General features: G+C 40.0%; 1 protein-coding gene and 1 long non-coding RNA gene across 8 annotated transcripts in view; one reads left to right on the top strand and one right to left on the bottom strand.

Moving 5' to 3' along the window:
• The window catches only part of ppp2r5ca (protein phosphatase 2, regulatory subunit B', gamma a), a 179,153-nt gene extending 166,871 nt beyond the window's left edge, over window positions 1-12,282 (top strand). For all 7 annotated transcript variants that reach the window (XM_043697390.2, XM_087989769.1, XM_043697388.2 and 4 more), the window contains 2 exons: window positions 5,552-5,668; window positions 9,278-12,282. In XM_043697390.2, coding sequence (XP_043553325.1) covers window positions 5,552-5,668; window positions 9,278-9,412 — 252 coding nt within the window. In that variant the 3' untranslated portion in view covers window positions 9,413-12,282. The remainder of the gene's footprint in view (window positions 1-5,551; window positions 5,669-9,277) is intronic.
• Window positions 319-21,288, bottom strand: LOC148149385 (uncharacterized). Its single transcript, XR_015757887.1, has 3 exons — window positions 20,849-21,288; window positions 9,060-9,122; window positions 319-404 (listed from the first exon to the last, which is right to left on the bottom strand). It is a non-coding gene; the product is annotated as an uncharacterized LOC148149385 (long non-coding RNA).
• Between the last annotated feature and the right edge of the window lie 6,243 nt (window positions 21,289-27,531).

The raw sequence follows: 27,531 nt of genomic DNA, 5'->3' as shown, positions 1-27,531 counted from the left end.
TTGAATGAACTTTTTTAACTTCAAGATCTTCCCATGCTTGTGTATTTTTCAATTTTCAATTGTTAATAATTATTGATCACAATGCATTACTGAATAAAAGATTTGACAGTAAATCGTGCAGGTACATGTCATGTGTTAATATTCTGGTGTGTATAAGTGATAAATTTATCTTTTTGGTGTAATTTACTCCTGCTCATTCATGGTTAATTAGAATTACTGGATAAGTCAATTTTTATGGTAAATAATTTTAAAACAGGACTATGCTGTATGCCTTTTAGTAAATGTGAGTAATCTTCTGTACAATCTTGTTGTATAAAGCTTGTTATCTCTAGCAAGTAACCTACTTGTGTTCCCAAGTTCCAGTTCCAGTCTCTGTATTTGCCAGCAAATAGTGTTTTCGTTATCTAAAAGAGGATAAATGAACTTGCATTTAGTATATTGCCTTTCACAATCTTGAAATATCCTAAAGCACTTCACTGCTAATGAATTGTTTTCACTGTTGTAATGTACTTGTATATTATTTTGTGTATCCATGACATTCATCAATGCCACTTCTTTATCAGCTGGTATGAGGTGGTTTGTAATTATGATATTTTTTTTTTAATAACATGATATTTAAAAAATGTATCAAAGCTCTCCAGAACAAGACTATATAAAATTTCAATCACTGGGTCAAGCACCTCTGAATGGGGCTTGATGGAGAGGGGTTGTAGAGCTATTTAAATACTCCTGTTGTGGATTATTTATAAAGGAGAAATTCTTATTAAATGAAAATCTCAAGTAGAGATGAATGAGTGAATTCCTTTAGTAATGATCCATTGATATTTTGCTAGAAGTATTTTGTAGTGTCACGTTCAAAGGTGGACAAAACATTTGAAGTTGGGTAATGCTGTATTCAGTTCTGTTAAAGGGGAACATTGTGTATTAGATTGTAACTGATGAATATTTTATAGCTTTAGGTGGTTAAGTTATTTGTTTCTAAGCGTATTGAAATGCACAAGATCCATTTGGGTAAAATAACAAAGTTTCGTTTATAATTTTTAAAAATGTAGTAACCTCTAAATGCCCAATTTTAGCATGCAACTCTTATAATTAGGAAATACGTGTGCCTCTTCAGAGTGCATATGGTGAAACTTTAGTCATTTGATGTGTTTTTAAGAATTCAGAAATTGTTGCCACATGGTCAGTTAATCTATTCTCTCAATTTTGAATCTCAACATTGCAGAATTACAAAAGGAACAATTGTGGCATAGTGTTAATGTCATTAGATAATGTCCAGAGCATTTGACTCATGTTTTAGGGACTTAACAGAATTTCAATTGCAGATTAGTTTATAATTGATTAATGCTTAGTGGCTTTTTTTGTTGGTTAAGTATACTTATTTGCTTCAAATAAATTCAATTTCTAAATTTAGAATTAAACATGAGACTGTTAATGGTGACCATGAAATTATCATAGTGTTCTGAAAAACCATCTGGTTCACAAACTTCTTCCTCTGTGTAAAAAAAGTAATCAACAATTTTTTATCTAATATATATAAATTCAGGTCCACGGTGATGTTGTTGGCTGTTTATTGTGGCAAGCCAGTTAGATCAAGGGACATTAGAGATGGGGAACAAATGCTGCCCTTGTCAGAAACATCCACATCACTTGAGTATTTTCAAAATTTTGATTCAATTGCTGATGCGTGTAAGACTGCAGCTCAAAATCACTCATACTTTATGGCATGAAGTAACAATCCCATGGTGACATTGGGTCGAACTTTGTGGACAGTCCCATTCATTACATTCACCATTAATCATTGTTAATGCGTGATCATTGCTAGATTCATGTGGATATTAATTGTTTGAACATATACAGATGGAAGCATCTGTGACACTGGATATGAGATAAGAGGGATAGGACTTAGTCAGTAAACATTCTCCACAAGAAAAAGATATTTGTCTCTGTTTCAACCTGACCAACTGGCTTAGAATGTATTTGCATCACACTGAACCTTAGAAAGACATGGTGCCCTCTACAGGCAATTTGCAACTCCTTAAGTGACGAAATTTGAAGAATTTTAAACAAGCTGTGTAAATTCTGAGTCAGAAAATAAGTTTGACTGGTTCATTTAGCACAATAAGTGAATAGAGAAGAAAAAAAAAGTTAAGAGATGTAAAAGGTAACAAAAATATTTTCTTTGCAAATATGTTGGGATGTAAAAAATCTAAAACAAAAAACCGCAGATGCTGAAGATCTAAAACAAAACAAATTGCTGGGAAAAGTCAGCAGGTCTAGCTGCATCTGTGGGGGAAAAAAGCAATGGTAATGTTTCAATTCTGGTGACGACTAAGATAAATTGGAGATACTGTAGACATTTTGTCACTTTCCAGTGTATGTTCTTGGGAATCAATCTTTATTCACACACCTGTGTATCCGAAAAGGACAAATATGGGAACCCTTAAACCAGTGTGGATAGTTGTATTCAGTACAAGTAATAATAGTACGCACAGGAATTAGGAGCTTTAATTCTCGTAAACCTTGTCTTTTCCCTCCCAAATCCCCCAACTCTACCAGGTATGGTTCCAGAAGCTGGTATCACTCTTTGGAAACTTAAAACGTCCAATATCAATTGAAGTGGTTGTTTTTAACATGTGTGTCCAATGCCACTATTTTATGAAGGTATCACAACTAAATATCACCCTACCTCCATCCTATGTCTACATGGACATTAACCAATGATCCTTCCTAGAACCTATTTAGGGGAAATCTAGCTGATTTCTTGAACTCAGTGATGGTGACGTTAATTAGCACTTTGGTAGTTGGTCTTTTCTATTATCAAATCCCATTTTGTCAGCTTTTTGTCTTGTACTCTATTTGTAAAGAGTTTGTTTCAATAATTCCTGTATAGTGTTGGTCTAGTTTGTTTTCTCTATGAAAAATAAAATTTTGTCGTTTTGTTTGAAGTAGCCTCTTGTGAATACTGCTCAGTGACTAACCTTAAAAACCAAAAAGAATAAAACTTTTTCAGCCAGATCTCACTCTTAAGATCTGACTTTTCCAATATTGGCATCAACTGGGATCATAATGATATCCATATAAAATCAGGCATAAAAACAATGTCATAAGATGTTGTATATCAGGCTTGATCGTATTAATTCAAATGAATATATTTTGTGTAGGCTTGAGTTCAGAATAGATGCAGTGACCTTTTAGAATTTCACTGTAAATTTTACTGCCCTAAATGGGGAAGGGAGCTACCAGCTTTATCAGTTAACCAATTTGAGTTCTAAAGTAACTGCAAAGAATAAATGTAATTTTCACTTTTTATCTGATTTCCAAAAATTATAATTTTTTCTATAAAATCCCACTTTGAAGGGATATGACAGTTGCTTTGAGCAAGATTTTCAGTATTAGTTGCAGCATATAGGACCCAAATGGTGTGAATGAAGAAAGGAAAACGTGCCATGGAACTTGCTGTTACTTATGTAAATCAGTGCCTTCGTGCAACGTTATCCATTTACCTACTTTACAAGGTTAGCATATGAAGCTTATTGAATATACTCCTTTTGTGACTTAAGTTTGAGGTGTGGTAGCTGTAAAGTGCATAACTTGGTCCAATAAGTAACTTTGCACCAAACCATTCAAGACTTAGTGTTAGGTTCTTTTCCTGAGGTTTCACACACTAGATGCAATTTGCACACAGCAACTTCTGCAAAGAGTTAAAGTTTATTAAACCCTATACAAGCTAGGTGACCCCTTTGACACTCTTCGCAAGCTTGCAGAGTCGAGTCTAAGAGGCCCTGAACAAAGGAAACATATCCCCTTTATGTAGGTCAGTTGGTAATGCTCACAGGTACTGCGGCCATTCCCCTGCTAATAATCACGTTACCCTAGGTACAGTGGTAGGATGAGGTCATCCTCTGAGATAATGTGAAATCCCTAATCCTGGGGAATCATTATGCTAACCATTTCCTGACTCAGTTATTGCCCAAGACAATGTAGGTGTTAGACGTCCTAGCATCAGAGCGGCTCTGAAAACAAGTTCTGGTTCCGCTATTTCCCCCAACAATGTAGGTGTGATGTACTTCAGTATCGGGGAATGATCACGCAAACAAATTTGATTGGCTGGGGATGGCTATGAAAGCATTTCTGAATGGATGGGATAGAATGAGGGTTTAATTTAATAATTGCAGTAAAATAGTAGTAAATGGCTGCCCAAATGAAGTGTGGAGAGTCATCTACATTCTGCATGTTATCTGTGCGACAGAATGTTCAGCTTCTTGGAAAAAGATAGTACAGTTTAACCCTTAACATGACATTAATGTCCAGAGAGAGAGTACAATTTAATCTTTTAACATTACATTAGAATAACCCTGCCCAAAATGATGGCACATTCTTAGAAGTGGTAGTGCATGTTCATAAACTGCATATCTCAGCAAGGAAAGCTAGTAACTTGATTGTCAGCCGAACTGTGGTTTATGCTTGGCATATCACAATTTTAAAGGGCAAGAAATAGGTGCTTAAGCACCACCAGTGCCTGACGGTACCAATTAGATATACTGGACCACAACTCCACTGAGAATGTTTTCCTATTGACTACTTTGTATATACCGCTGGGAGTTTTAAATTGTTAAATGTTATGTAATCTGTGCTATATATCAGATGTTTTAAATTTACATGTTGGAAACGTAAACAGTGAAAGATGCCATCTCTCTAGATATTTATCTCATTATTTGTATGTGAAGCTCTATTTGTATATTGAAATGTATATATTAAGCACATTTTGGTCAGTTCAGGATAATTTTAAACTGCATATTTACACTTTTTCTATTTTGAAATGGAATACTTTCTTCATTCCCCTGTATTTATGCGAATTCTTTGTTGAGTATGAACCCTGTGTTGATATGTTGCTGAGAAGGCAATTAGCCTATTTCTAAATCTCTCCTCCATCGGGCCCATTGAGTTTTAAGCCACTTTTCTCCATTAGATATTGGGTCTTTGTGTGTTATGGTGACAATGTTGATATCTTCCCCCTGACATTCACCCTCAGACTTGTGCATGTTACCCTGCACAGCCACCCACCGCACATGCACACCCCACCCAAGTGTCCATCCACGCACATCTAAACTGGTAATTATTTAGCTGTGATCATTGACCCTAAATATTGGAGGAGGTTTGGCATCAAGGCATCACAGTTGAGCTTTGTTCTATCCTTACAATATGATCATATAAATATGGATACATGACTAATTGTATCATTGTTTCTTAGTAGCTAAGATTGGCTAATCCAAGATGACTGTATCTCTGAACAGTCAGCCATTAATAAAACCTGAATTCATCTCTTTGGTTTTTCTTTGTTTAGTGCCTCAGCAAAACTTGCATTTTTCTTCCACTAAAACTTAAGTAGCACCAAATGTAAATTCTTGAATGTTTTGTGCATCCAGACAGAGACACACTTAGTTTTCAAATTGAAATATGGTATCTCTCTAGATATTTGTTAATCCATTTTTACTTTTAGATTAAACTTCAGCTTATTTGTACATGAAACTTAAATTTTATTTTTCAGTATCAGCTTTATATTGAACCCAGTAGCTTGAATAGTCCAGTTGCTATGGAAACAGATGGTCCATTGATAGATGATATCCAGATGATCAGAAAGGCAGTAGAAGATCAAGCAACTCAGGTATAAGATGGCTACAAAATGATACTACTTTGCTTCTTATGAACGTCATGAAAGAAATTTATATACAAGCCTCATGAGACTCTAAATTGATCACTGTTGAATTATCAGATTTAATTCTTCTGTTTAACTTTGCAGATTCATTGTTTCATTTAAACATTTTTCTCTTATAGAGTCATAGAGATGTACAGCATGGAAACAGACCGTTCGGTCCAACCAGTCCATGCTGACCAGATATCCCAACCCAATCTAGTCCCACCTGCCAGTACCCGGCCCATATCCCTCCAAACCCTTCCTATTCATATACCCATCCAAAAGCCTCTTAAATGTTGCAATTGTACCAGCCTCCACCACTTCCTCTGGCAGCTCATTCCATACATGTACCACCCTCTGTGTGGAAAAAGTTACCCCTTAGGTCTAATTTATATCTTTCTCCTCTCACCCTAAACCTATGCCCTCTAGTTCTGGACTCCCTGCCCCCAGGGAAAAGATTTTGCCTATTTACCCTGTCCATGCCTCTCATAATTTTGTAAACCTCTATAAGGTCACCCCTCAGCCTCTTACGCTCCAGGGAAAACAGCCTCAGCCTGTTCAGCCTCTCCCTATAGCTCAAATCCTCCGACTCTGGCAACATTCTTGTAAATCTTTTCTGAACCCTTTCAAGTTTCACAACATCCTTCCAATAGGAAGGAGACCAGAATTGCACGCAATATTCCAACAGTGGTCTAACCAATGTCCTGTACAGCCGCAACATGACCTCCCAACTCCTGTACTCAATACTCTGACCAATAAAGAAAAGCATACCAAACGTCGCCTTCACTATCCTATCGACCTGCAACTCCACTTTCAAGGAGCTATGAACCTGCACTCCAAGGTTGTTCAGCAACACTCCCTAGGACCTTACCATTAAGTGTATAAGTCCTGCTAAGATTTGCTTTTCCAAAATACAGCATCTCGCATTTATCTGAATTAAACACCATCTGCCACTTTTCAGCCCATTGGCCCATCTGGTCCAGATCCTGTTGTAATCTGAGGTAACCCACTTTGCTGTCCACTACACCTCCAATTTTGGTGTCATCTGCAAGCTTACTAACTGTACCTCTTATGCTCACATCCAAATCATTTATGTAAATGACAAAAATTAGAGGGCCCAGCACCGATCCTTGTGGCACTCCACTGGTCACAGGCCTCCAGTTTGAAAAACAACCCTCCACCACCACCCTCTGTCTTCTACCTTTGAGCCAGTTCTGTATCCAAATGGCTAGTTCTCCCTGTATTCCGCTAGATCTCACCTTGCTAATCAGTCTCCCATAGGGTATGATGGTGTAAATTTAAAATAATGAAGGTGTTGTATCCCATTTAAAAAAATTGCAGAAAATTTGGAGCAGTCTAAGGTTTATTTTTATTGAATCCATTTGGCCCTGCATGGGATCTTGCCACAAGTGGATAAAAATAGAATTTGCTCTGTGTACAAAAAGCATTAGGACTAGGGCGGAAGTAGGTTATTCAGCCCCTCAAGCCTGTTTCCTCCAATTAATACAATGGTGACCGATCTCATCTCAGCTTCAACTCCACTTTCCTGCCCACTCCCCACAACCCTTTACCCATTTTGTCTATCTGTTCCTTAAATTTGTGTACTAACATCCATCATGCTCTAGTAGTGAATTCCACAGATTTACAACTCTTTGAAAGAAGTAATTCTTCCTCCTCTCTGTCTTTTAAATCTGCCACCCCTTAGTCTAAAACTATGACCTCTTGTAGATTGTATCGCACTTTACAGTCCCTTTTTGCATCTTGTGTACCTTAATTAGATCTCACCTCATCCTTTTAAACTCTCACAAGGAGAGATTCAGCAGTTAGGTGTATACTTGTAAGACAGGCTTTTCATCTCTGAAATTTAATGAACTTGGAACTGCCTCTAATGCAATTGCACCTTTCCTCAAGTAAGCTGGCCAAAACCATATACCGTACTCTGGATGTTGTCTCACCAATGTCTTGAACCATTGCACTAACACTTCCCGACTTTCTTTCTCCATTCTTTTGACAACCAATACCAAAATTCCATTTGCCCTAATAAACTGAGTTTCATTATCTGCCTACTAGCTTTCTGCGTCTCTTGCACAAGGATACCCAGATTCTTCTGTAATAAAGCATGAATGAAGTTTCTCTCCATTTCAATAATAAGTTGCCTTTTTATTCCGACCAAAGTTGATAACATCTCTCTTATCTATATTAAACTCCATCTGCAAACTGGTTGCTCATTCATCTGGGCATTTGTAAATTTCTTAATTCTTCATTGCAAATTACTATCTCACCTGTTTGGGTGTCAACTGCAAATTTGACTGTAGTACTTTCTATCCTTGCATCCAAGTCGTTAATATAGATTGTAAATAGCTAAGGCTTGAACCCTGTGGCACCAGGCTAGTTACATCTTGCAAGCCATAAAAATATCCATTTATCTTGACTCTGCTTGGCTAATCCTGTATCCAAGCTAACACATTGCCTCTTATTATAGTCATACAGCAGAGAAACAGACCTTTTGGTCCAACTCACCTATGCTGACCAGATTTCCCAAACTAAGCTAGTTCCATTTGCCTGCATTTGGCCAATATCTCTCTAAACCTTTGATATTAATGTACCTTTCCAAATGTCTTTTAAATGTTGTAACAGTTCTTGCATCTACTACTTCCTCTGACTGGTCATTTTGTGTATTACCTTGTGTATTAACCTCTTATTAACCTCTTATTACTTGTGTATTAACTTCTGGAAGTCCAAATATACTACATCTGGAGGAGCCCCCTTATCCACTTTGTTTGTAATATCTTTGAAGAACTCTAGCAAATTAGTGAAACATGATTTACCCTTAAAACCAATCTAATGCTATGGATCATGTTTTGACTTTCCAAATGTCCCATTACTACTCCCTTAATAATGGATTCCAACAATTTCTCAAAGACAGATAGTAAACTAAATGCTCTGTAACGTCCTACTTTCTGCCTCACTCCCTTTTTGAATAGGCATTAACATTTTTCCAAACCACTGAAACTGTTCCAGAACTTAGGCAATTTGGAATATCATATCAATCCACTCCCTATCTTTGCTGCCACGTCTTTTAATAATCTTAGGTGGTCTTGACAGGTAGTTCAAACAATAGAACATGGGTATTGTGCTTTCTACAGTCTACAACATTAAGTTTGTGATGTCCAGAGAACCATTGAGTTATAAAAATTTGTATGGCATTTATCTTTTTATTGAACCTATATTTGAAAATAAATGGGATAGTGAGTCTAAATGTCTTCCTCAAAAACAATCTCAAACATATGTTCTACATATGTTAAAATAGTTACTGTCTTGGTAAACATTGCTTTTAAATCAACATGATATAAATACTTACTCCTTTAAAATTAAATTACTGAGAGCAGAAAATTCTGGAAATATGCAGCAGGTTAGGCCGCATCTGTGAAGAGAGAATAGTTTACATTTCAGATCGATAACCTTTCCATCATTTAAATCAGAAATGTAAAGTTTAAAAAACTGTTGTAATCATATCTTTTCAAATCAAAAACTAAAGTTATTTTGGTTGCAGCTATTATTAACATTACTTTTCTGCAGGCACAGAAAGATCTTCGAAAGGATCGTCCACTTGTGCGCCGCAAGTCGGAACTGCCTCAGGATATCTACACCGTGAAAGCCTTGGAATCACATCGCCGGGCTGAAGAAATTATATCTGCTCATGATGGGCATTAGGCTATTTCGACAGAAGAATATTGTATAAAGCTGTTCTCTGAACTTGGTCTATTGTAGAAGCTATTATGCTTTGTGCCATACCAATCAGCTATACATTTAAGTCAACGCTTTCTTGAATCCAGTTTGTAGGCAATAACTTTACCACATATGAAGTCAAGTCTGGGTAGTTCAAACAATGGTACATAGGGTATTGTGCTTTCTACAATCTCTGTTTTTAAAAAAAAAGGAGCTAAATTTGAGAGTCGTCATGTCCACAGAGCCATTGTATAAAATTTGTTTAGCATTTATATTTATCCTTTTATTTACATCTGTATTTGAAAATAAATGGGATAATGAGTCTAAATTTCTTCCTGAGAAGTCACAGACTGTGTTTTTAGTACTAAAACCAATTTTCTGCATTGAATGTATTCAAGCCAGGATACGATTGCATCCAAAAATATATTAGTATAAATGTAAATGTCAACAGTTGCTGGACTCATTTTAAACATCTTGCACTAAATCTGACTATTTAAAAGAAGGAACCCTCCTGATTTTTAAAGTAAATTATATTAATGTACTACATGAAAAAAAATTGTTTTGGGGATATTAAAAATATTGACATGATTTTTATCCGTACAATAGTACCACATCATTTGAAACACAGGATTTCAACTTTAGATAAATTCCTAACTTGAAATTCTAAGTCTGATCTAATTCCCCATTAATATATAAAATAACTATTGATTCCTGCTGGATTGGTTAAGATCTAAACTTTTTATTTAGGTACTTTGGCATTTTGTTTTTTGTAAGGTTTGTCAAAGTTCTCTACATGTCTGTCTTCATGTATGTTACACAAAATGATTATTAACAGTTCTGATAGAACTCTTCAATGTCCTGAATTGGCTGAGGCAAGAATTCTCAGGGTTTGCTATTTTAATCCATTCCTCGTGTATTAATGTTCTTGAGTAACTTTCCTGGTATTTTTATAATCTGTCTTGCCAGTTTGCTGGTCTACTTTATGAAATTGTTCTGCCTCAAAACTAAGAACTTTGAGATCCTTTGTAGAGAATGGATCTGGAAAATTGTCACTCTCATAATTTCATGCTCACCAGATTTCAGGAATTAAAAATGTCACACATACTTTAATGTGTATTAGATTTTACAACACCCATTAGAATGAGGCTATGATGGTCTAGGCATGTGAAACACCAAGATATATATGTCTGTTGTAAGCTGTGTGAAATAGCTGAATATGATCAGAAACTGGTCAGATAAAAAAACAGAAGCGTGTGCGTATGTTATCGAAACTCTTGTTTGATCAAGCTTATGTAACTTTAGCATCAAGTTTTGGAAATGGTTATAATCTATCGCTGATCATCAGATTTGTGTTGCAAAATGGTGCATGTAAAATATCTGCAAATACCATTCAGTTAAATTATCTTCTCAACTTCTGTTTACCTTGCTTTAATATTTTATTCTGAGCCTAGTATGCTAAAGGAATTTTAAAATTGTAGAGGTATTCAGGGCTGTAAAGAAAAAACATCAAAATTTGGAAGTTCTCCCAGCAGAAACTTATTCAAATTTCAGAAAGCAATTCCTGTTTAACTTGAAATGTGAATGCTAAAATAATCTCGCTCAAGCATGTTGGAAAATCTATTTTGTTTTACATGTTTTTTCTTCTCAACAGTTATCATGGAAGTCTGCCCCTAATAACTTTCCTTTTCGAACATTTGGGTGCTTTTACTATGTGGCATCTTCCATGCTTTTGTGTGTTTCATTTACATACCATTGTTTGAACTTCCATCTTGCTTACGAGTAGTTTATCTCTCATTCATTGGTTTTGGGTGTTCAGTATGTTTGTGTGAGGTGTTCAAGAAGGAATGTAATTTTATTTTGGCCACTAGCAAGTGTATATTGTTTGTATACAGTTTAGAATATGATCCTATCTTTAGCAGTTTCCCTTATTTTAACTTGCCTATTGATCAAGATTGACATTCACCAAATTACAACTTTGAATTACCTTTTTTCTGTTGGAATGATTGAGAGAGTTTTCATATTAATGTATTGTATTAAAAAGGGTCGGTCCTATCTGGCTTAATTAGATGATGTGCAGGTGGTTGTGGTCATTTTCACCTCCTTGGGCTGTTACTAAAATACTAGTATTGTAAATAAAAGCAAAATATAGCAGATGCTGGAGATCTGAAATAAAATCAGTGTGCTGGAAAAACTCAGCAGGAATGGCAGAATCTGTGGAGAGTGTAACAGAGTTCCAAAGAAGAGTAATTTCGAAATGTTAACTTTGTTTCTTTCTCCACAGATGCTACCATACTTACTGAGTTTCTGCAGTACTAAATTTTTATTATAGTGCTAGTTACTGTGGAGAACATTGAGATTTGTTGTCAATTCATTAATTACAGAATTTAATTCAAAACTAAATGATTACTTAGTAAAGGGTATGTAAACTCTAGAATACTGACATAATTTAGTCATCTTGAGAGTGTCTTTTGATCATTCTGTAGATGAACCAGCACAAAATGGATACCCTAGAAGCAGCGTGAACAGTTTGATATGTTACAGAAATTCTTAAATGTCTAAAGAAAAGGTAATTCGAAAGCTTGATCTGGTGCCTGTTTTTCTTTAAAAGCAGCTTTCTGATTGACATCTTTTAAGTTCATTTGTATTTGCTTTTTTTAAAAAAAGCCCTGTACAAGAAGAATGTCCAGTTATATGACAAGTGACCTTTAGTGTGATACCTACATAAATGGCTTCATTTTAATATTGTACATATGTTGTACTTTGTTTTAAGTAGTGTAATATCTAATAAAGTAGATTTCATATTTTGTACAAAATGGTCTTATGTACAGAATAAAACTTCCTAGTAACTACCAGAAGTTGGTAAATGGCACAGATATTTTTCTTTCAAAAACTTTGCCATGAGTAAAAATTTTGAAAGTCAACAATTTGAGTTTATTCAAACACAGTATGTTTTTTTGATTTTAACCCACTTTTATCCAGTTTGGAATTTTAGAATACCTTTTACAGTTACAGAATTAAAATAACATTAATTTTATCTATTAAAGTCTGTAAACTAGAGTGACCAATGTTCAGTTGGTTTCTGCTTACTATTTCATTTAAGCAATGTAACTGTGGATTTAACATTCCAGTAGTACGTTGCATCACAATTTCAACTTCTGGTGAAAACATTCTGGGCTTATGTTTGTCACATTTTTTGTTTCTAATTTACTGTTTATTGTGTATTCCTTTTATCATTTTGGACCTTTTTAAGTTGAGCGAACAAAACCAAGTTGGACAAATGTTGGCTCAAAAGGTAGAAGAGGGTGGTGGTGGTGGAGGGTTGCTTTTCAAGCTGGAGGCCTGTGACCAGTGGTGTGCCACAAGGATCAGTGCTAGGTCCACTGCTTTTTGTTATTTATATAAATGATTTGAATGTGAACATAAGTATAGTTAGTAAGCTTGCAGATGACATAAAAATTGGTGATGATAGTACACAGCGAAGAAAGTCATTTCAGCGTACAATGGGATCTTGTTTGGATAGGTCAATAGGCCAGGGAGTGACAGATGCATTTAATTTACATAAATGTGAGCTACTGCGTTTTGGAAAAGCAAATCAGGGCAGGAATTACACACTTATTGGTAAGGTACAGGGAAGTGTTGCTGAACAAAGGTCTTGGAAGACCTCGTGAGGTGATGCATTTTTGAAGATCAAGTACACGTAGAAAATATACAGCGAATGGCAGAGCCCTTCGGTGTATTGATGTGCATAGAGATCTAGATCCACAAATCATTGTAGGTGGCAGTGCAAGTTGATAAGATAGTAAAAAAGGCCTGTGACTTGCCTTCATTGGAAGGGGCATTGAGTATAAGGATGGACAGGTTATGCTGCAGATTTATTGAACTTCAGTGAGGTCACCACACTACTAGAAGGATGTGAATGATTTGGAGAGGTTACAGAAAAGATTGACTGGGATGTCGCCTGGTATGGGGGATTTCGGGTATGAAGAAAGGTTGGATAGACTGGATTTGATTTCACTGGAATGCAGGAGGTTGAGGGGTGACTTGATAAAAGTTTAAAAGATTGTGAATGGCATGGATAGAGTGGAAAGTATGAGGCTTTTTCCCAGGGTGGAGGGTTGAATTACTGGGAGCCACAAGTTCAATTGCGAGAGTGGGATGGGGGAGAAATTGAAGAGATGTGCAAGGCATGTTTTTAACAAGTGATGGTGAGTGCCTGGAATGTGCTGCTATAGGTGATGGTGGAAGCAGACACAATAGCAGGATTCAAGAAGCACCTGGACAAATTCATGATTTGGAAAGGAATAGAGGGATACAGATCATGTAAGTGAAGACTTTTAATATGGAAGGGCAAAATGTGTCACCACAGGCATGGAGGGCCGATGGGCCTGTTCCTATACTTCCTTGTTTGTAATTCCTTGAAAGTGGAGACACGGGTAGGTAGAATAGTGAATAAGGCATTTGGTCTGCTTTCCTTTATTGATCAGTGCACTGCATATAGGAGTTGGGGCTGTACAGGACATTGGTTAGGCCACTTTTGGAATACTGCGTTCAATTCTGGTCTCTCTCTGTAGGAAGGATGTTGTGAAACTTGAAAGAGTTCAGAAAAGATTTACAAGGATGTTGCCAGGGTTGGACAGTTTGAACTATAGGGGAGGCTGAACAGGCTGCGGCTATTTTCCCTGGAGCATTGGAGGCTGAGGGATGACTTTATAGAGGTTTATAAAATCATTAGGGACATGGATAGGGTAAAAAGACAAGGTCTTTTCCCTCGGGTGGGGGTTTCCAAAACAAAAGGGCATAGGTTTAAGGTGATAGGAAAGAATTAAAAAGGAACCTAAGGGGCAACTTGTTCACACAGAGGGTGATGTATGTACGGAATGAGCTTCCAAAGGAAGTGGTGAAGGCTGGGACAATAACATTTGAAAGGTATCTGAATGGGTACATGATTAGGAAAAGGTTTAGAGGTATAGGGCCAACTGCTGGCAAATGGGACTAGACTTATTTGATCGGCATGGACGAGTTCGACTGAAGGGTCTGTTTCCGTGCTGTACATCTCTGACTTTAAATCAAATAATTCAGATTCCTCATCTCAATCTAATTATGACAATCTGCACTGACCTTTCTCATAGTGAAAAGCCCAAAATACTATGAATACAAAAGTAAATAGATTACTCTCTTTAATCTAAATGTTACAAATAGAAAATGTATGTCCGTTTTATTTAAGGTAAGACGTAGTAGTAGAAACACAAAGTGGAAGCAGCAGTAAGCCTTTTGTACAAATCAGTCCTGCACCACTATTCAGCTAGATCATGGCCGATTGACCTCAACACCATTTTCCTGCAATGTCTTTGCGTCCCTTGATGGAAATATCTAGAAATTTATCAATCTTTGTTGATTATGCTCAATTACCAAGCCTCCAGATCCCTATGGATAGGAAATTCCAAATATTCACCAGCCTCTTCCTGAAAAGATGATTCTTCATCTCAGTTGTAAATGGCCTACCTCTTATTGTGTGACTGCACCTGCTATTTCTATATTACCCCAGTCAGGGGAAACATCCTACTTGCAACTACTCTATAGAACCTTGTAAAGTCTGAAATGTTTTAATGAGATCACCCTCATTCATCAAAATGCTTGAGAATATCGACCCAGTCTCCTCTCTCACTGCTCACTGGTCCATGGAATAGCAGTGATTGTTTAGTTTAGTGAACCTTTTTCCCTCTATGGTGATATGAGTGAGTGAGTGAGGCCCCTTTCAGTCATGGCTGACCATGGGTTGCATCCTCGTTCTGGCTTTCTGCTTCCCTGAAGCAACATCGCTTGTGACTGAAGAGACAAATGCTGGAGTGACAATTCTGATCACATTTGTATGTGGTCGTTGATCTGCTAGAACTGCTGTGAAAGGATTCTATCATGCTCAGCAGTTTTGGTGGGCAGCTGATCTTCAGGAGAACCTTGAAAAGGCCATTTCTGCTGACTCGGTCAAACACCTTGGTGAGGTCAATGAAAGCATTTTATGTTCTCTGCACTTCTCCTGCAGTTGGCGAATGGAGAAGATCAAGTTTACTGTTGACCTTTGAGCTCAAAAGCCACAATGTGACTCTGGGTCTACATGTTCTGCCAGTTTCTGCAAATGAGTCAAAATGACCCGACAGTGTTGAGGAGAGAAATGCCTCTGTAGTTGTTCTTGTGGAGGGCAATGATCTTAGCATTCCTCATGGCATATAGTACAGCCCCTTCTTGCCAGCCATGACAGAGGACTTAATGCAATGGGAGCAATAAGCTACTCTTGCAGCACTTGATCAGATCAGGAGGAATCCCGTTGCTACCCGGGGCCTTATCTGAGGCCAGGCTGTCAATGACCTTGCTGTGTTCTCATGCAAGGTCATACTTTCTGGAACAGAGATCAGGGTAGTATTCAATCCACTTCTCCATCTGCTGGCCCCAGTAGAGGACTTGAGAGGGGTTGTTTTGCTCTGAGCTGGTCCTAGTGCTGCCTTGATACCTTTGTACATTCCCCTAATGGTCCCCGTTATAGCAGCCGTTTGAATTTCCTCCCTTAGCTATGTCCAGTACTGCTTAGTGTAATGCTTGGCAGTCTGCTGAACCTTGTTCCTGGCAGCCCCAAGAGTCTGCAGGTTCTTCCCACTAGCTGACAGCTTGTATTCAGCTAGGGCAACATGCTTTGCTATGATGGGGGTCATCTCAGTTGCCTTAGCTTCAAACCAGTCAGGTCTTGCAGGTCTTCTTCCCAAAGATAGCCAGGGATGTCTGGTGCATGGTATCCCGCAAGGTTTCCCTCTTCTCTGTGGCAGAGTCTCCATGTCGCAAGATACTGAGTTCTCTCTTAAAAGAGAACCGTTGCAGCATAAGGTCTGGCTGGGACATCTTCCTGACATTGATGTGAGGGTTCCTCTGTTGCTTAGTGCGATGGAATCTCTTCGGTTGCAGCCTAATCTTGTAACACAATAAAGGAGTGGTCTGTTTCACAGTCTGCACTATGGTAAGTGTGTGCATGGAGAATGTGTTTGATGGCAGCGCACCTAACTAGCATCAGATCAAATTAGTGCCAATGCTTTGAGCATGAGTGTCTCCAGAAAACTGTGTGCTGAGGCTTTGTCTGGAAGTAGTAGTTGGCAATGCACAGCTCGCTCTCTGTTCTCATTTATTTTGCCCACACCAAAATGCCCAAGGCAAGAGGGGCACAAGTCATAGTCTGCACCCACTTGTTGAAATCACCCAGAAAAACAAGTTGCTTCTTCCTAGGGATGTTGCTAATGAGGGATGCAAGATTGTAGTAGAACTTGTCCTTCGTGTCTAGTGCAGAGAACGGAGTTGAGGCATGCACGCTGACCAGGATGACTGGCCCTATGGTGGTGTTGAGGCAATGAGTCATGAGTCGCTCTGAGCCATTGCTGCCTGGTTCTACTGTGTTCATCAGGCTGTTCTTTACTATGAAGCCGACTCCGTGCTCTCTGGATTCATCAGCGCCCTTCCCCAGCCAGTAAAACGTGTACAGGGTAGTCCTTTCAAGTGAGCCTGCCATTGCTAACCTTGTTTCCTGGAGAGCGGCTATGTCCACATTGAGTCTCTTGAGCTTGTTATTTATGACAGCTGATTTCCTCGAGTCACTGATGGCCTGGAGATTTTCTGGGAGGCCGGTCATCATTGTCCAGATGTCCCAACTTCCCAGTTTTAGAGCTGGTCTCTTGTTGTTTGGCGCTGTGATTGCAATCTGAAATTCCTATTCCCATGAACCAAATCAGAGAGCAAATTGTGGCAGGACAGCACCTTAGTGGCTGGGGGCTGCCCAGCTTGAGATGGGGATAGCTGTCCAGTGGGATCTTAAAATCCCTCCCACCATCAGGAGCAACCCCTGGCATCATGCTCTACGCTAATCTAGTGATGTCTTAACAGGGGGGGTGGCAGTTGCTAGTTGGGCGAGGCTGGAGTGACGTCTCTAGCTGCAGTGGTAGTAGGATGCAAGCCTAGGTGGTGCGATATGGGGAACAAGCTGTTCTCCACGGTACCGGCTAATCCAAAGAAACAGCAAAGCAGTTTGGTACCAGAGCCATCACAGGAGCTGCCAGAATGAGGTTGTAGATAATGATGAACTGCCTTCAGGGCCCTAACTCTGGATTTTGAGGTTTACTCCTGAAGCCTTTCCCACTTATGGGTCTGACAGCAAGGCAGCGGAGGTTTGAAACCAGAGTATGGCGAGTAAGACAACCAAAATTGTACACCGTATTCCTGGTGTAGTTTGAATAAAGATCCTTATAATTATAGCAAGACTTATTTACTCCTCCAGTCAAGTCCTCTAACAACAACTGCCAACGTACAATTTGCCTTCCTAATTGTTTACCTGAATGTTACTTTCAATGACTTGAGGACAACGATCCTGTTATACATCAACACTTCCCAATCTCTCAGCATTTAAGAAATATTTTGCATTTTTATTCATTCAACAACTAGCTTTGCCAAATAGGATTAAGGACAATCTAAAGAGATTCTAGAAATAGATTACAGACAAAAGACTGACAAGGGATAGAATGGGGCCCCTTAAAAGATCAACAAGACTGTTGGTGTGTGGAACTGCAGGAAATGGATGAGATACTAAACTAGTAATTTGCATCAGTATTTACTGTGGAGAACCATAGAATCACAACAGTGCGGGAGCAGGCCATTCGGCCATCAGGTCTACAATGACCCTCCAAAGAGCATCCCAACCAGACTCATCTCTCTGTCCTATTCCTGTAGCCCTGCATTTGCAATGTTAACCCACCTAACCTGCACATCCCTGGACTGTGGGAGGAAACCAGAGCACCGAAAGGTAACCCACACACACTGAATGTGCAAGCTTCACACAGACAATCGCTAGCGGGCAGAGGTTATTCTGGGTTCACAGCACTGAGGCAGTAGGGCTAACCTCTGAGCCACTGTACCGCATATGGAAACTCGAGAACTTGGTGATAAATAACGATATCTTGAAAAATGCCCATATTACAGAGATGGTGGTACCGGACTTCTTAAAATGTAAAAAGGCAGATATATCTCTGGAACCTGATCACCAGAACTTTGTAGTAAGCTAGAGAAATGATTACTGGGCCCCTGAGATATTTAAATTATTGATAGACATAGGTGAAGTGCCATATGACTGGATGGTGGCTAAATGTGGGATTATTATTTTAAGAAAAGTGGTAAAGAAAAGTCAGGAAGTATAATCCAGTGAGCCTGTTGTCAGTGGTGAGTAAATTGTTGGAGGGACAGGATTTACATATATTTGGAAGAGCAAGGACTGATCAGGGATTGTCAACATGGCTTTGTGCATGGGAAATTGTGTCTCACTAGCTTGATTGAGTTTTTTGAAGAAGTGACAAAGATTGAAGGCAGTGAATGTTGTTAATATGGACTTCAGCAAGGTGTTCAACAAGGTTCCACATGGTGGACTTGTTAGCAAGGTTAGATCATATGGAATTCAACGAGAGCAAGCCATTTGGATACAAAACTGGCTTGAAGGTTGTTTTTCAGACTGGAAGTCTGTGCCACAAGGATCAGTGTTAGGCTCACTGCTTTTTGTCATTTATATAAATGATTTGAATGTGTAAGTATGGTCAGTAAGTTTGCACATTATCCCAAGTTGCTGGAATAGTGAACAGTGAAGAAGGTTATCTCAGGGTACAACAGGACCTTGATCTGATGGGTCAAGAAGTGGTAGGTGGATTTAATTTGGACAGCTGTGAGATGTTGCATTTTTGTAAGGCAAATCAGAGCAGGACTTGTACAATTTGTAAATTTTAGATGTTGCTAAGCAAGGAGACCATGGGATATAAGTTCATAGTTCCCTGAAAGTGGAGTTGCAGGTAGACAAGTAGTGATGAAGGAAAAGCACAGCAGGTCAGGCAGTATCTGAGGAGCAGGAAAATCGATGTTTTGGGCAAAAGCCCTTCATGCATCTGCAGTCCTCACTTTCTCCAAGTATGATGAAGACATTTGGTACACTTGCCTTTATTGGCCAGTGCACGGAGTATAGGAATTGGGATGTCATGTTGCAGGACCTTAGTTCGGCCACTTTTGGAATACTGCATTCACTTCTGGTCTCCCTGCTACGGGAAGGATGTTGTGAAACTTGAAAGGGTTCCAAAAGGATTTACAAGAAATGTTGCTAGGGTTGGAGGGTTTGAGCTTCAAGGAGAGGCTGAATAGGCTGAGGCTGTTTTCCGATCAACATTGGAGACTGAGGCTGGCCTTACAGAAGTTTATAAAATCCTGAGAGGCATTGATAGGGTGAATAGCCAAGGACTTTTCCCCAGGTTAGGGGAGACTAAAACTAGAGGGCACAGATTTAAGATAAGCAGGGAAAGCTTTAAGAGGGACCTGAGGTGCATTATTTTCATGCAGAGAGCGGTCTGTGTGTGGAATCAGCTGCCAGAGGGACTGGTGGAGGCTGGCACAATTGCAACATTTAAAAGGCATCTGAATGGGTACATGAATTGCAAGGCCTGGGGGGGAGGGGGGGAGAATGCAGGTCAAATGCTGACAAATGCACCTAGATTAATTTAGAATATCTGGCCAGCATGAATGAGTTGAACTGAAGAGTCTGTTTCCATGTTGTACAACTGACTGTATAAATATGGATAACCTCTCAGTTTTCCTCATTATACTCCAGCTGAGTGAGTGAGAACATGGTAGACTATCAATGTCATGAGGCATCTGCATCTTCTTCATAACTCCCATTCCTTCTTCACTTTGTCATTAGCAGACATAGAAATACTACATTTGGTCCCTATAATCAAATAATTGATAGATTGTGAATAGCTGGGACAAGCACTAATCCTGGCATTACCCCACTACTGTCAGTCTGCTAGTCTGACTGACCTGTTTATTTATTCCAATTGTAGTCAAACATAATTATGGATTGAACATCCAGTGACACAATTCACAACTGTAACTATTCAAACCATATGCAGTTCTATTCCACAGATCCAAACTTTAGGTAATCCTGAGAACTCAAACTCTTGCTTGCCATTGACAAGGTGGTATTTTACAGAATTAAGTTTTTCCATAGATGGTCAGAAAGGTCCAGAAAAAAAATTTCAAAGCTTCTCAAAAACTTGTCCAAGGTAAGAAGTTAAGGAATAACATGCTCTATGAGTCTATCCACCATTTTTTTTTAAAATGGCGCAACAGGAAAATAAGTGACATTTCTGAAGAGAAATGTCAAGCTCAATGAGTTAGTCATTGCCTCTACAACAAAAACCTTCAGGAAGGATCTTTTGAGCAAGAGAAAGTCTTTATTACTTTAGGATGGACAGGAAGGCAGGCCAACAGCAATTTAATGCTTAAGGTGCAGTCACGATTGTTACTGTAATCAGCAAAATGCAACAAACCAATAATATCAATAACAGTCACGGGTTTACTTACTAAAATGCTGTCGGCATTTCTTGACGTGAGACGAGGGAAATTCGGCTTGCACGTGGTTCCAAAGGCCAAAGCAGATCACAGAACAAAACACAAATGACTCAGTACAACATCACAACACTGGCAGTAACTAAAGTTAAAATGATGCACAAAAATAAATACGTAAGTGAGGTTGAGAATCAACCAAATTTCAGAAAATGACAGGCTTTCCGCATTGGTATCGCATGTCCTGAAAAGGCAGAATGACACACACAGCTAAAATCGTAGACACAGGAGCAACTACGTCAATAAGTGGCATTCTACAGTACAGTCGAAGTGATTGTCTCACAGTGTATAAATGATCAACAATTCAATACACTTGGCAGATTCACACTCTACTTTCTGAAATCTTCTACCTAATAGATGCCAATGGTCCAGCTGTGGGAGAACGACCAGTCCGCACAGATTTCTGTCCAGTGACAAGGCACGAGATTCAAACTGAAACAGAACAGACCACGTGATATAATTGAAGCCGCGAACAATTTCAAACACCTGTACGCAGACTGATTCAACATAATCAACAATTTTTAGTGCAATGCAGTATCGAAACTTCAGTATTATGCAATATTGATCCTCAATGAAGTGCAGCATTCCGAAGTTTCAAGTGGAACTGTTTGAGATGGAGCTAAATGGCAATATTTGGAGGGTTGACACATTGAAATACATGTTAACAGTAGTACAACCAAAGAAAGATGATACCTGTTTGTTGTCTCATTCTGTTTCTTAAATACGCGGGGTCCCGATTTATGAATGCTTGTATATAGGAACACGATGTCATTTGGGGGTACAATTTTTGGCATGTGAATATTTCCTGTACTTACAAATGACTCATTTACATTGTCCTGCATTATGTTCCGACTTGAGTTTTAATCAACTTGCAAACAGACTCGAGTGGAACCTACCTGAAGACTGCCTGCAAGGGTGGTGTTAGCAGATTCTGAAATTTTTTGTGCCCTCTTTTATGCCTTGAATTCTTTTTTTGCATCCCCTCTAGAACTGTGCTCATTTTTCCTTTAAAAAAAGTCACGTTTTTTCTGAATCATATTTAATCTGCTATATATAAGCCTGTTTTTCTTACTATTCTTAATGTTTGAAATAGTTCAAAGTTGTCATCTGCAAATTTTGATTGTTAATATATAGATCATAGGTTAACATATCTTGTAAATCATTTTGGTCCCAGCACAGATTCCTGTGGGACTCCACTAATTACAAGTAGCCATCCGAAGAATGCCACTGTTATTCCAACTCTGCCTTTTATTATTTAGCCAATCCTCCATCCATACTCATATTACTCCCAACACCACTGGATCTTATTAAGTAGTCTAATGTACAATATCATTTTGGATGCCTTTTGGAAATCTAAATTTGTTACATCTCCTGGTTGTCCTTTATCCTGAAGAAGGACTTATGCCCGAAAAGTTGATTCTCCTGTTCCTTGGATGCTGCCTGACATGCTGCGCTTTTCCAGTAACACACTTTCAGCTCTGATCTCCAGCATCTGCAGTCCTCACTTTCTCCTTTATCTTGTTTTGACTTATTCAAAGAACTGTAATAAATTTGTCAGGCATGACTGCCCATTCATGAAGCCATGCTATCTCTGCATGATTTTTTTAAAATGCTCTATTGCATGCTGTAGAGTCTAACATTTTCCCAACAACAGATATTAAATGAACTGGCCTATACTTACCTGTTTTTTTTATCCCCCCACATCCCCATTTATGTATGAGGGTGTAACATTTGGCAGTTTTCAATCCTCTGGGACTTCCCAGAAACTAAAGATTATTAGTGGATGTCCTGATAGTAACCTTTTATCTCTATATCCACTTCCTTTAAAAGTTAAACAGCCAGACTTTACAGGGCCTAACTGCAGAGAAACAAAAGAGTCCCAAGGGTTGAAAACTGTGGACTTGGTAAGAAAAGTTCCAAAACATGGAGTAGAAAACCAATAAAGCCATTGAAGCAAAAGAGTGGGGTCAAGCATATTGAACAGCTTATAACAGGTCACAGTACGTTAGGACCCGGGTGTCCTTGGTGAAGGAGCATGCGGTGTCGACCAACACCCTGGAGGAGTTCAGGGAGAGGTGGGCGCCGCAGGGAGTGGAGTGCATCATTTCTCCCTCCAACTCTATTTTGATTTAGTCCCTACCCTCCCCTTCACTGTTTTGATCACACAGCACTGCCCTTTGATGTGAAGGGCAGTGTTTGTCACTGGCCACCTGGGTGTTTTTCCTATCTTCCTGGCGATGGAAATTGAATAAAGATTCGTGCACTTTGTGTCTTTCACTGTGTCTCACACCTGCACAAACACACCATGGGTGCTGGGGATAAAATAAGCACTATCGCACTTAGGTGGTAGTGTGGGGGTTAAATTTAAAAGAAATAAAAAAAATTTAAAAAAAAAGAAAAAAATATATAACAGGTCACAGTAGTGCCTTGGTAAAAACAATGACTCCAGATGCTGGAAACCAGATTCTGGATTAGTGGTGCTGGAAGAGCACAGCAGTTCAGGCAGCATCCAAGGAGCTTCGAAATCGACGTTTCGGGCAAAAGCCCTTCATCAGGAATAAAGGCAGTGAGCCTGGAGCATGGAGAGATAAGCTAGAGGAGGGTGGGGGTGGGGAGAAAGTAGCATAGAGTACAATGGGTGAGTGGCGGAGGGGATGAAGGTGATAGGTCAGGGAGGAGAGGGTGGAGTGGATAGGTGGAAAAGGAGATAGGCAGGTAGGACAAGTCCGGACAAGTCATGGGGACAGTGCTGAGCTGGAAATTTGAATTGATGAATTGCTCAACCTCCTCGCGGGAGCACGAGGTGGCGCCAATGCAGTCATAGCTAATTACACCGGCACCACTCCCCACCTCTTCCTCCGCTACATTGATGACTGCATTGGCGCCACCTCGTGCTCCCGCGAGGAGGTTGAGCAATTCATCAATTTCACCAACACATTCCACCCTGACCTTAAATTTACCTGGACCATCTCTGACACCTCCCTCCCCTTCCTGGACCTCTCCATCTCCATTAATGACGACCGACTTGACACTGACATTTTTTACAAACCCATCGACTCCCACACCTACCTGGATTACACCTCTTCCCACCCTAACTCTTGCAAAAATGCCATCCCGTATTCCCAATTCCTTCGCCTCCGCCAAATCTGCTCCCAGGAGGACCAGTTCCACCACAGAACACACCAGATGGCCTCCTTCTTTAGAGGCTGCAATTTCCCTTCCCACGCGGTTAAAGATGCCCTCCAACGCATCTCGTCCACATCCCGCACCTCCGCCCTCAGACCCCACCCCTCCAACTGTAACAAGGACAGGACGCCCCTGGTGCTCACCTTCCACCCTGCCAACCTTCACATAAACCAAATCATCCACCGACATTTCCGCCACCTCCAAACAGACCCCACCACCAGGGATATATTTCCCTCCCCACCCCTCTCCGCCTTCCACAAAGACCGTTCCCTCCGTGACTACCTGGTCAGGTCCACGCCCCCCTACAACCCACCCTCCCATCCTGGCACTTTCCCCTGCCACCGCAGGAACTGTAAAACCTGCACCCACACCTCCTCCCTCACCTCTATCCAAGGCCCTAAAGGAGCCTTCCACATCCATCAAAGTTTTACTTGCACATCCACTAATATCATTTATTGTATCCGTTGCTCCCGATGCGGTCTCCTCTACATTGGGGAGACTGGGCGCCTCCTAGCAGAGCGCTTTAGGGAACATCTCCGAGACACCTGCACCAATCAACCACACCGCCCTGTGGCCCAACATTTCAACTCTCCCTCCCACTCTGCCGAGGACATGGAGGTCCTGGGCCTCCTTCACCGCCGCTCCCTCACCACCAGACGCCTGGTGGAAGAACACCTCATCTTCCGCCTCGGAACACTTCAACCCCAGGGCATCAATGTGGACTTCAACAGTTTCCTCATTTCCCCTTCCCCCACCTCACCCTAGTTCCAAACTTCCAGCTCAGCACTGTCCCCATGACTTGTCCGGACTTGTCCTACCTGCCTATCTCCTTTTCCACCTATCCACTCCACCCTCTCCTCCCTGACCTATCACCTTCATCCCCTCCCCCACTCACCCATTGTACTCTATGCTACTTTCTCCCCACTCCCACCCTCCTCTAGCTTATCTCTCCGAAACGTCAATTTCGAAGCTCCTTGGATGCTGCCTGAACTGCTGTGCTCTTCCAGCACCACTAATCCAGAAGACAGTAGTACTTTGGTTTAAGTATAATTTTTGTTCTTAATAAATTGACATGATTTACAACATCAAAATATGTCTTTTCTTTCGTATTGTCGGACTAAGTTTTAAATGAGTCAATGAAGCTTCTTTGTATCCTTCTTACACCTAACTGTGACATCAGCAAACATAATTCTTCAACACTTTGATTAAATAATCATGAATATAGATTGTTAATAGCTGAAGATCTCATGCTGGTCCTTGTGGCATTCTGCTAGTCATGGCCTCCAATTTGGAAAATGCTCTATATGTCTCCAGTCTTTGTTTCATGTTTCATCCTTCATCCTTCAGAAATGAGATAACAAGAGTCTGGAGAAAGTATATTCCTGTTAGAGTTAAAGGAAAGGCTGGTAGGTAGAGGGAATGTTGGATGACTAAAGAAATTGAGAGTTTGGTTAAGAAAAAGAAGGAAGCATATGTCAGGTATAGACAGGATAGATTGAGTGAATCCTTAGAAGAGTATAAAGGCAGTAGGAGTATTCTTAAGAGGGAAATCAGGAGGGCAAAAAGGGGACACGGGATACTTTGGGCAAATAGAGTTAAGGAGAATCCAAAAGGTTTTTACAAATACATTAAGGACAAAAGGGTGACTAGGGAGAGACTAGGGCCCCTCAAAGATCGGCAAGGCAGCCTTTATGTGGAGCTGCAGGAGATGGGACAGATATGAAACGAGTATTTTGCATCAGTGTTTACTGTGGAAAAGGATATGGAAGATATAAAATGTAGGGAAATAGATGGTGACATCTTGAAAAGTGTTCATATTACAGAGGAGGAAGTGCTGGATGTCTTGAAACACATAAAGGTGGATAAATCCCCAGGACCTGATCGGGTGTGCCCTAGAACTCTGTGGGAAGCTAGGGAAGTGATTGCTGGGCTTCTTCCTGAGATATTTGTATCATCGATAGTCACAGGTGAGGTGCCGGGTGACTGGAGGTTGGCTAACGTGGTACCACTGTTTAAGAAAGGTGGTAAGGACAATCCAGGGAACTACAAACCAGTGAGCCTGACGTTGGTGGGCAAGTTGTTGGAGGGAATCCTGAGGGATAGGATGTACATGTATTTGGAAAGGCAAGGATTGATTAGGGATAGTCAACATGGGGACTTCATGCGTGGGAAATCATGTCTCACAAACTTGATTGAGTTTTTTGAAGAAGTAACAAAGAGGATTGATGAGGGCAGAGTGGTAGGTGTGACTTATATGGACTTCAGTAAGGCGTTCGACAAGGTTCCCCATGGGAGACTGGTTAGCAAGGTTAGATCTCATGGAATACAGGGAGAAGTAGCCATTTGGATACAGAACTGCCTCAAAGGTAGAAAACAGAAGGTGGTGGTGGAGGGTTGTTTTTCAGACTGAAGGCCTGTGACCAGTGGAGTGCCACAAGGATCGGTGCTGGGTCCACTACTTTTCATCATTTATATAAATAATTTGGATGCGAGCATAAGCGGTATAGTTAGTTAGTTTGCAGATGACACCAAAATTGGAGGTGTAGTGGACATCAAAGAAGGTTACCTCAGATTACAAGGGGATTTTGATAAGATAGGTCAATGGGCTGAGAAGTGGCAGATGGAGTTTAATTTAGATAAATGCGAGATGCTGCATTTTGGGAAAGCAAATCTTAGTAGGACTTACACACTTAATGGTAAGGTCCTGGGGAGTGTTGCTGAACAAAGAGACCTTGGAGTGCAGGTTCATAGCTCCTTGAAAGTGGAGTCTCAGGTAGATAGATAGTGAAGAAGGCGTTTAGTATGCTTTCCTTTATTGGTCGGTGTCCTGAGTACAGGAGTTGGAAGGTCATGTTGCGGCTGTAATGGACATTGGTTAGGCCACTGTTGGAATATTGTGTGCAATTCTGGTCTCCTTCCTATCAGAAAGGTGTTGTGAAACTTGAAAGGGTTCAGAAAAGATTTACAAGTGTGTTGCCAGGGTTGGAGGATTTGAGCTATAGGGAGAGGTTGAATAGGCTAGAGCTGTTTTCCCTGGAGCGTTGGAGGCGGAGGGGTGACCATTATAGAGGTTTATAAAATCATGAGAGAATGGATAGGATAAATAGACAATGTCTTTTCCGTGGGGTGGGGAAGTCCAGAACTAGAGGGCATAGGTTTAGGGTGAGAGGGAAAAGGTATAAAAGAGACCTAAGGGGCAACTTTTCATACAGAGGGTGGTACGCATATGGAATGAACTGCCAGAGGAAGTGGTGGAGGCTAGTACAATTACAACATTTAAAAGAATTCTGGATCCGTATATGAATATGGGTTGGAGGGATATGTGCCAGATGTTAGCAGATGGAACTAGGTTGGGTTGGGATATCTGGTTGGCATAGACAAGTTGGACCGCAGGGTCTGTTTCTGTACTGTACATCTCTATGACTCTATGTTTGTTAACCAACCAATGCTCATAT

Source organism: Chiloscyllium plagiosum, unplaced genomic scaffold (genome assembly GCF_037043375.1).
Source record: "Chiloscyllium plagiosum isolate Xiang-an unplaced genomic scaffold, Cpla_swu_hap1 HiC_scaffold_8, whole genome shotgun sequence".
Lineage (NCBI taxonomy): Eukaryota > Metazoa > Chordata > Chondrichthyes > Orectolobiformes > Hemiscylliidae > Chiloscyllium > Chiloscyllium plagiosum.
The sequence above is the reverse complement of the archived record's forward strand: the minus strand, read 5'-3'. Positions and strand labels throughout refer to the sequence as shown.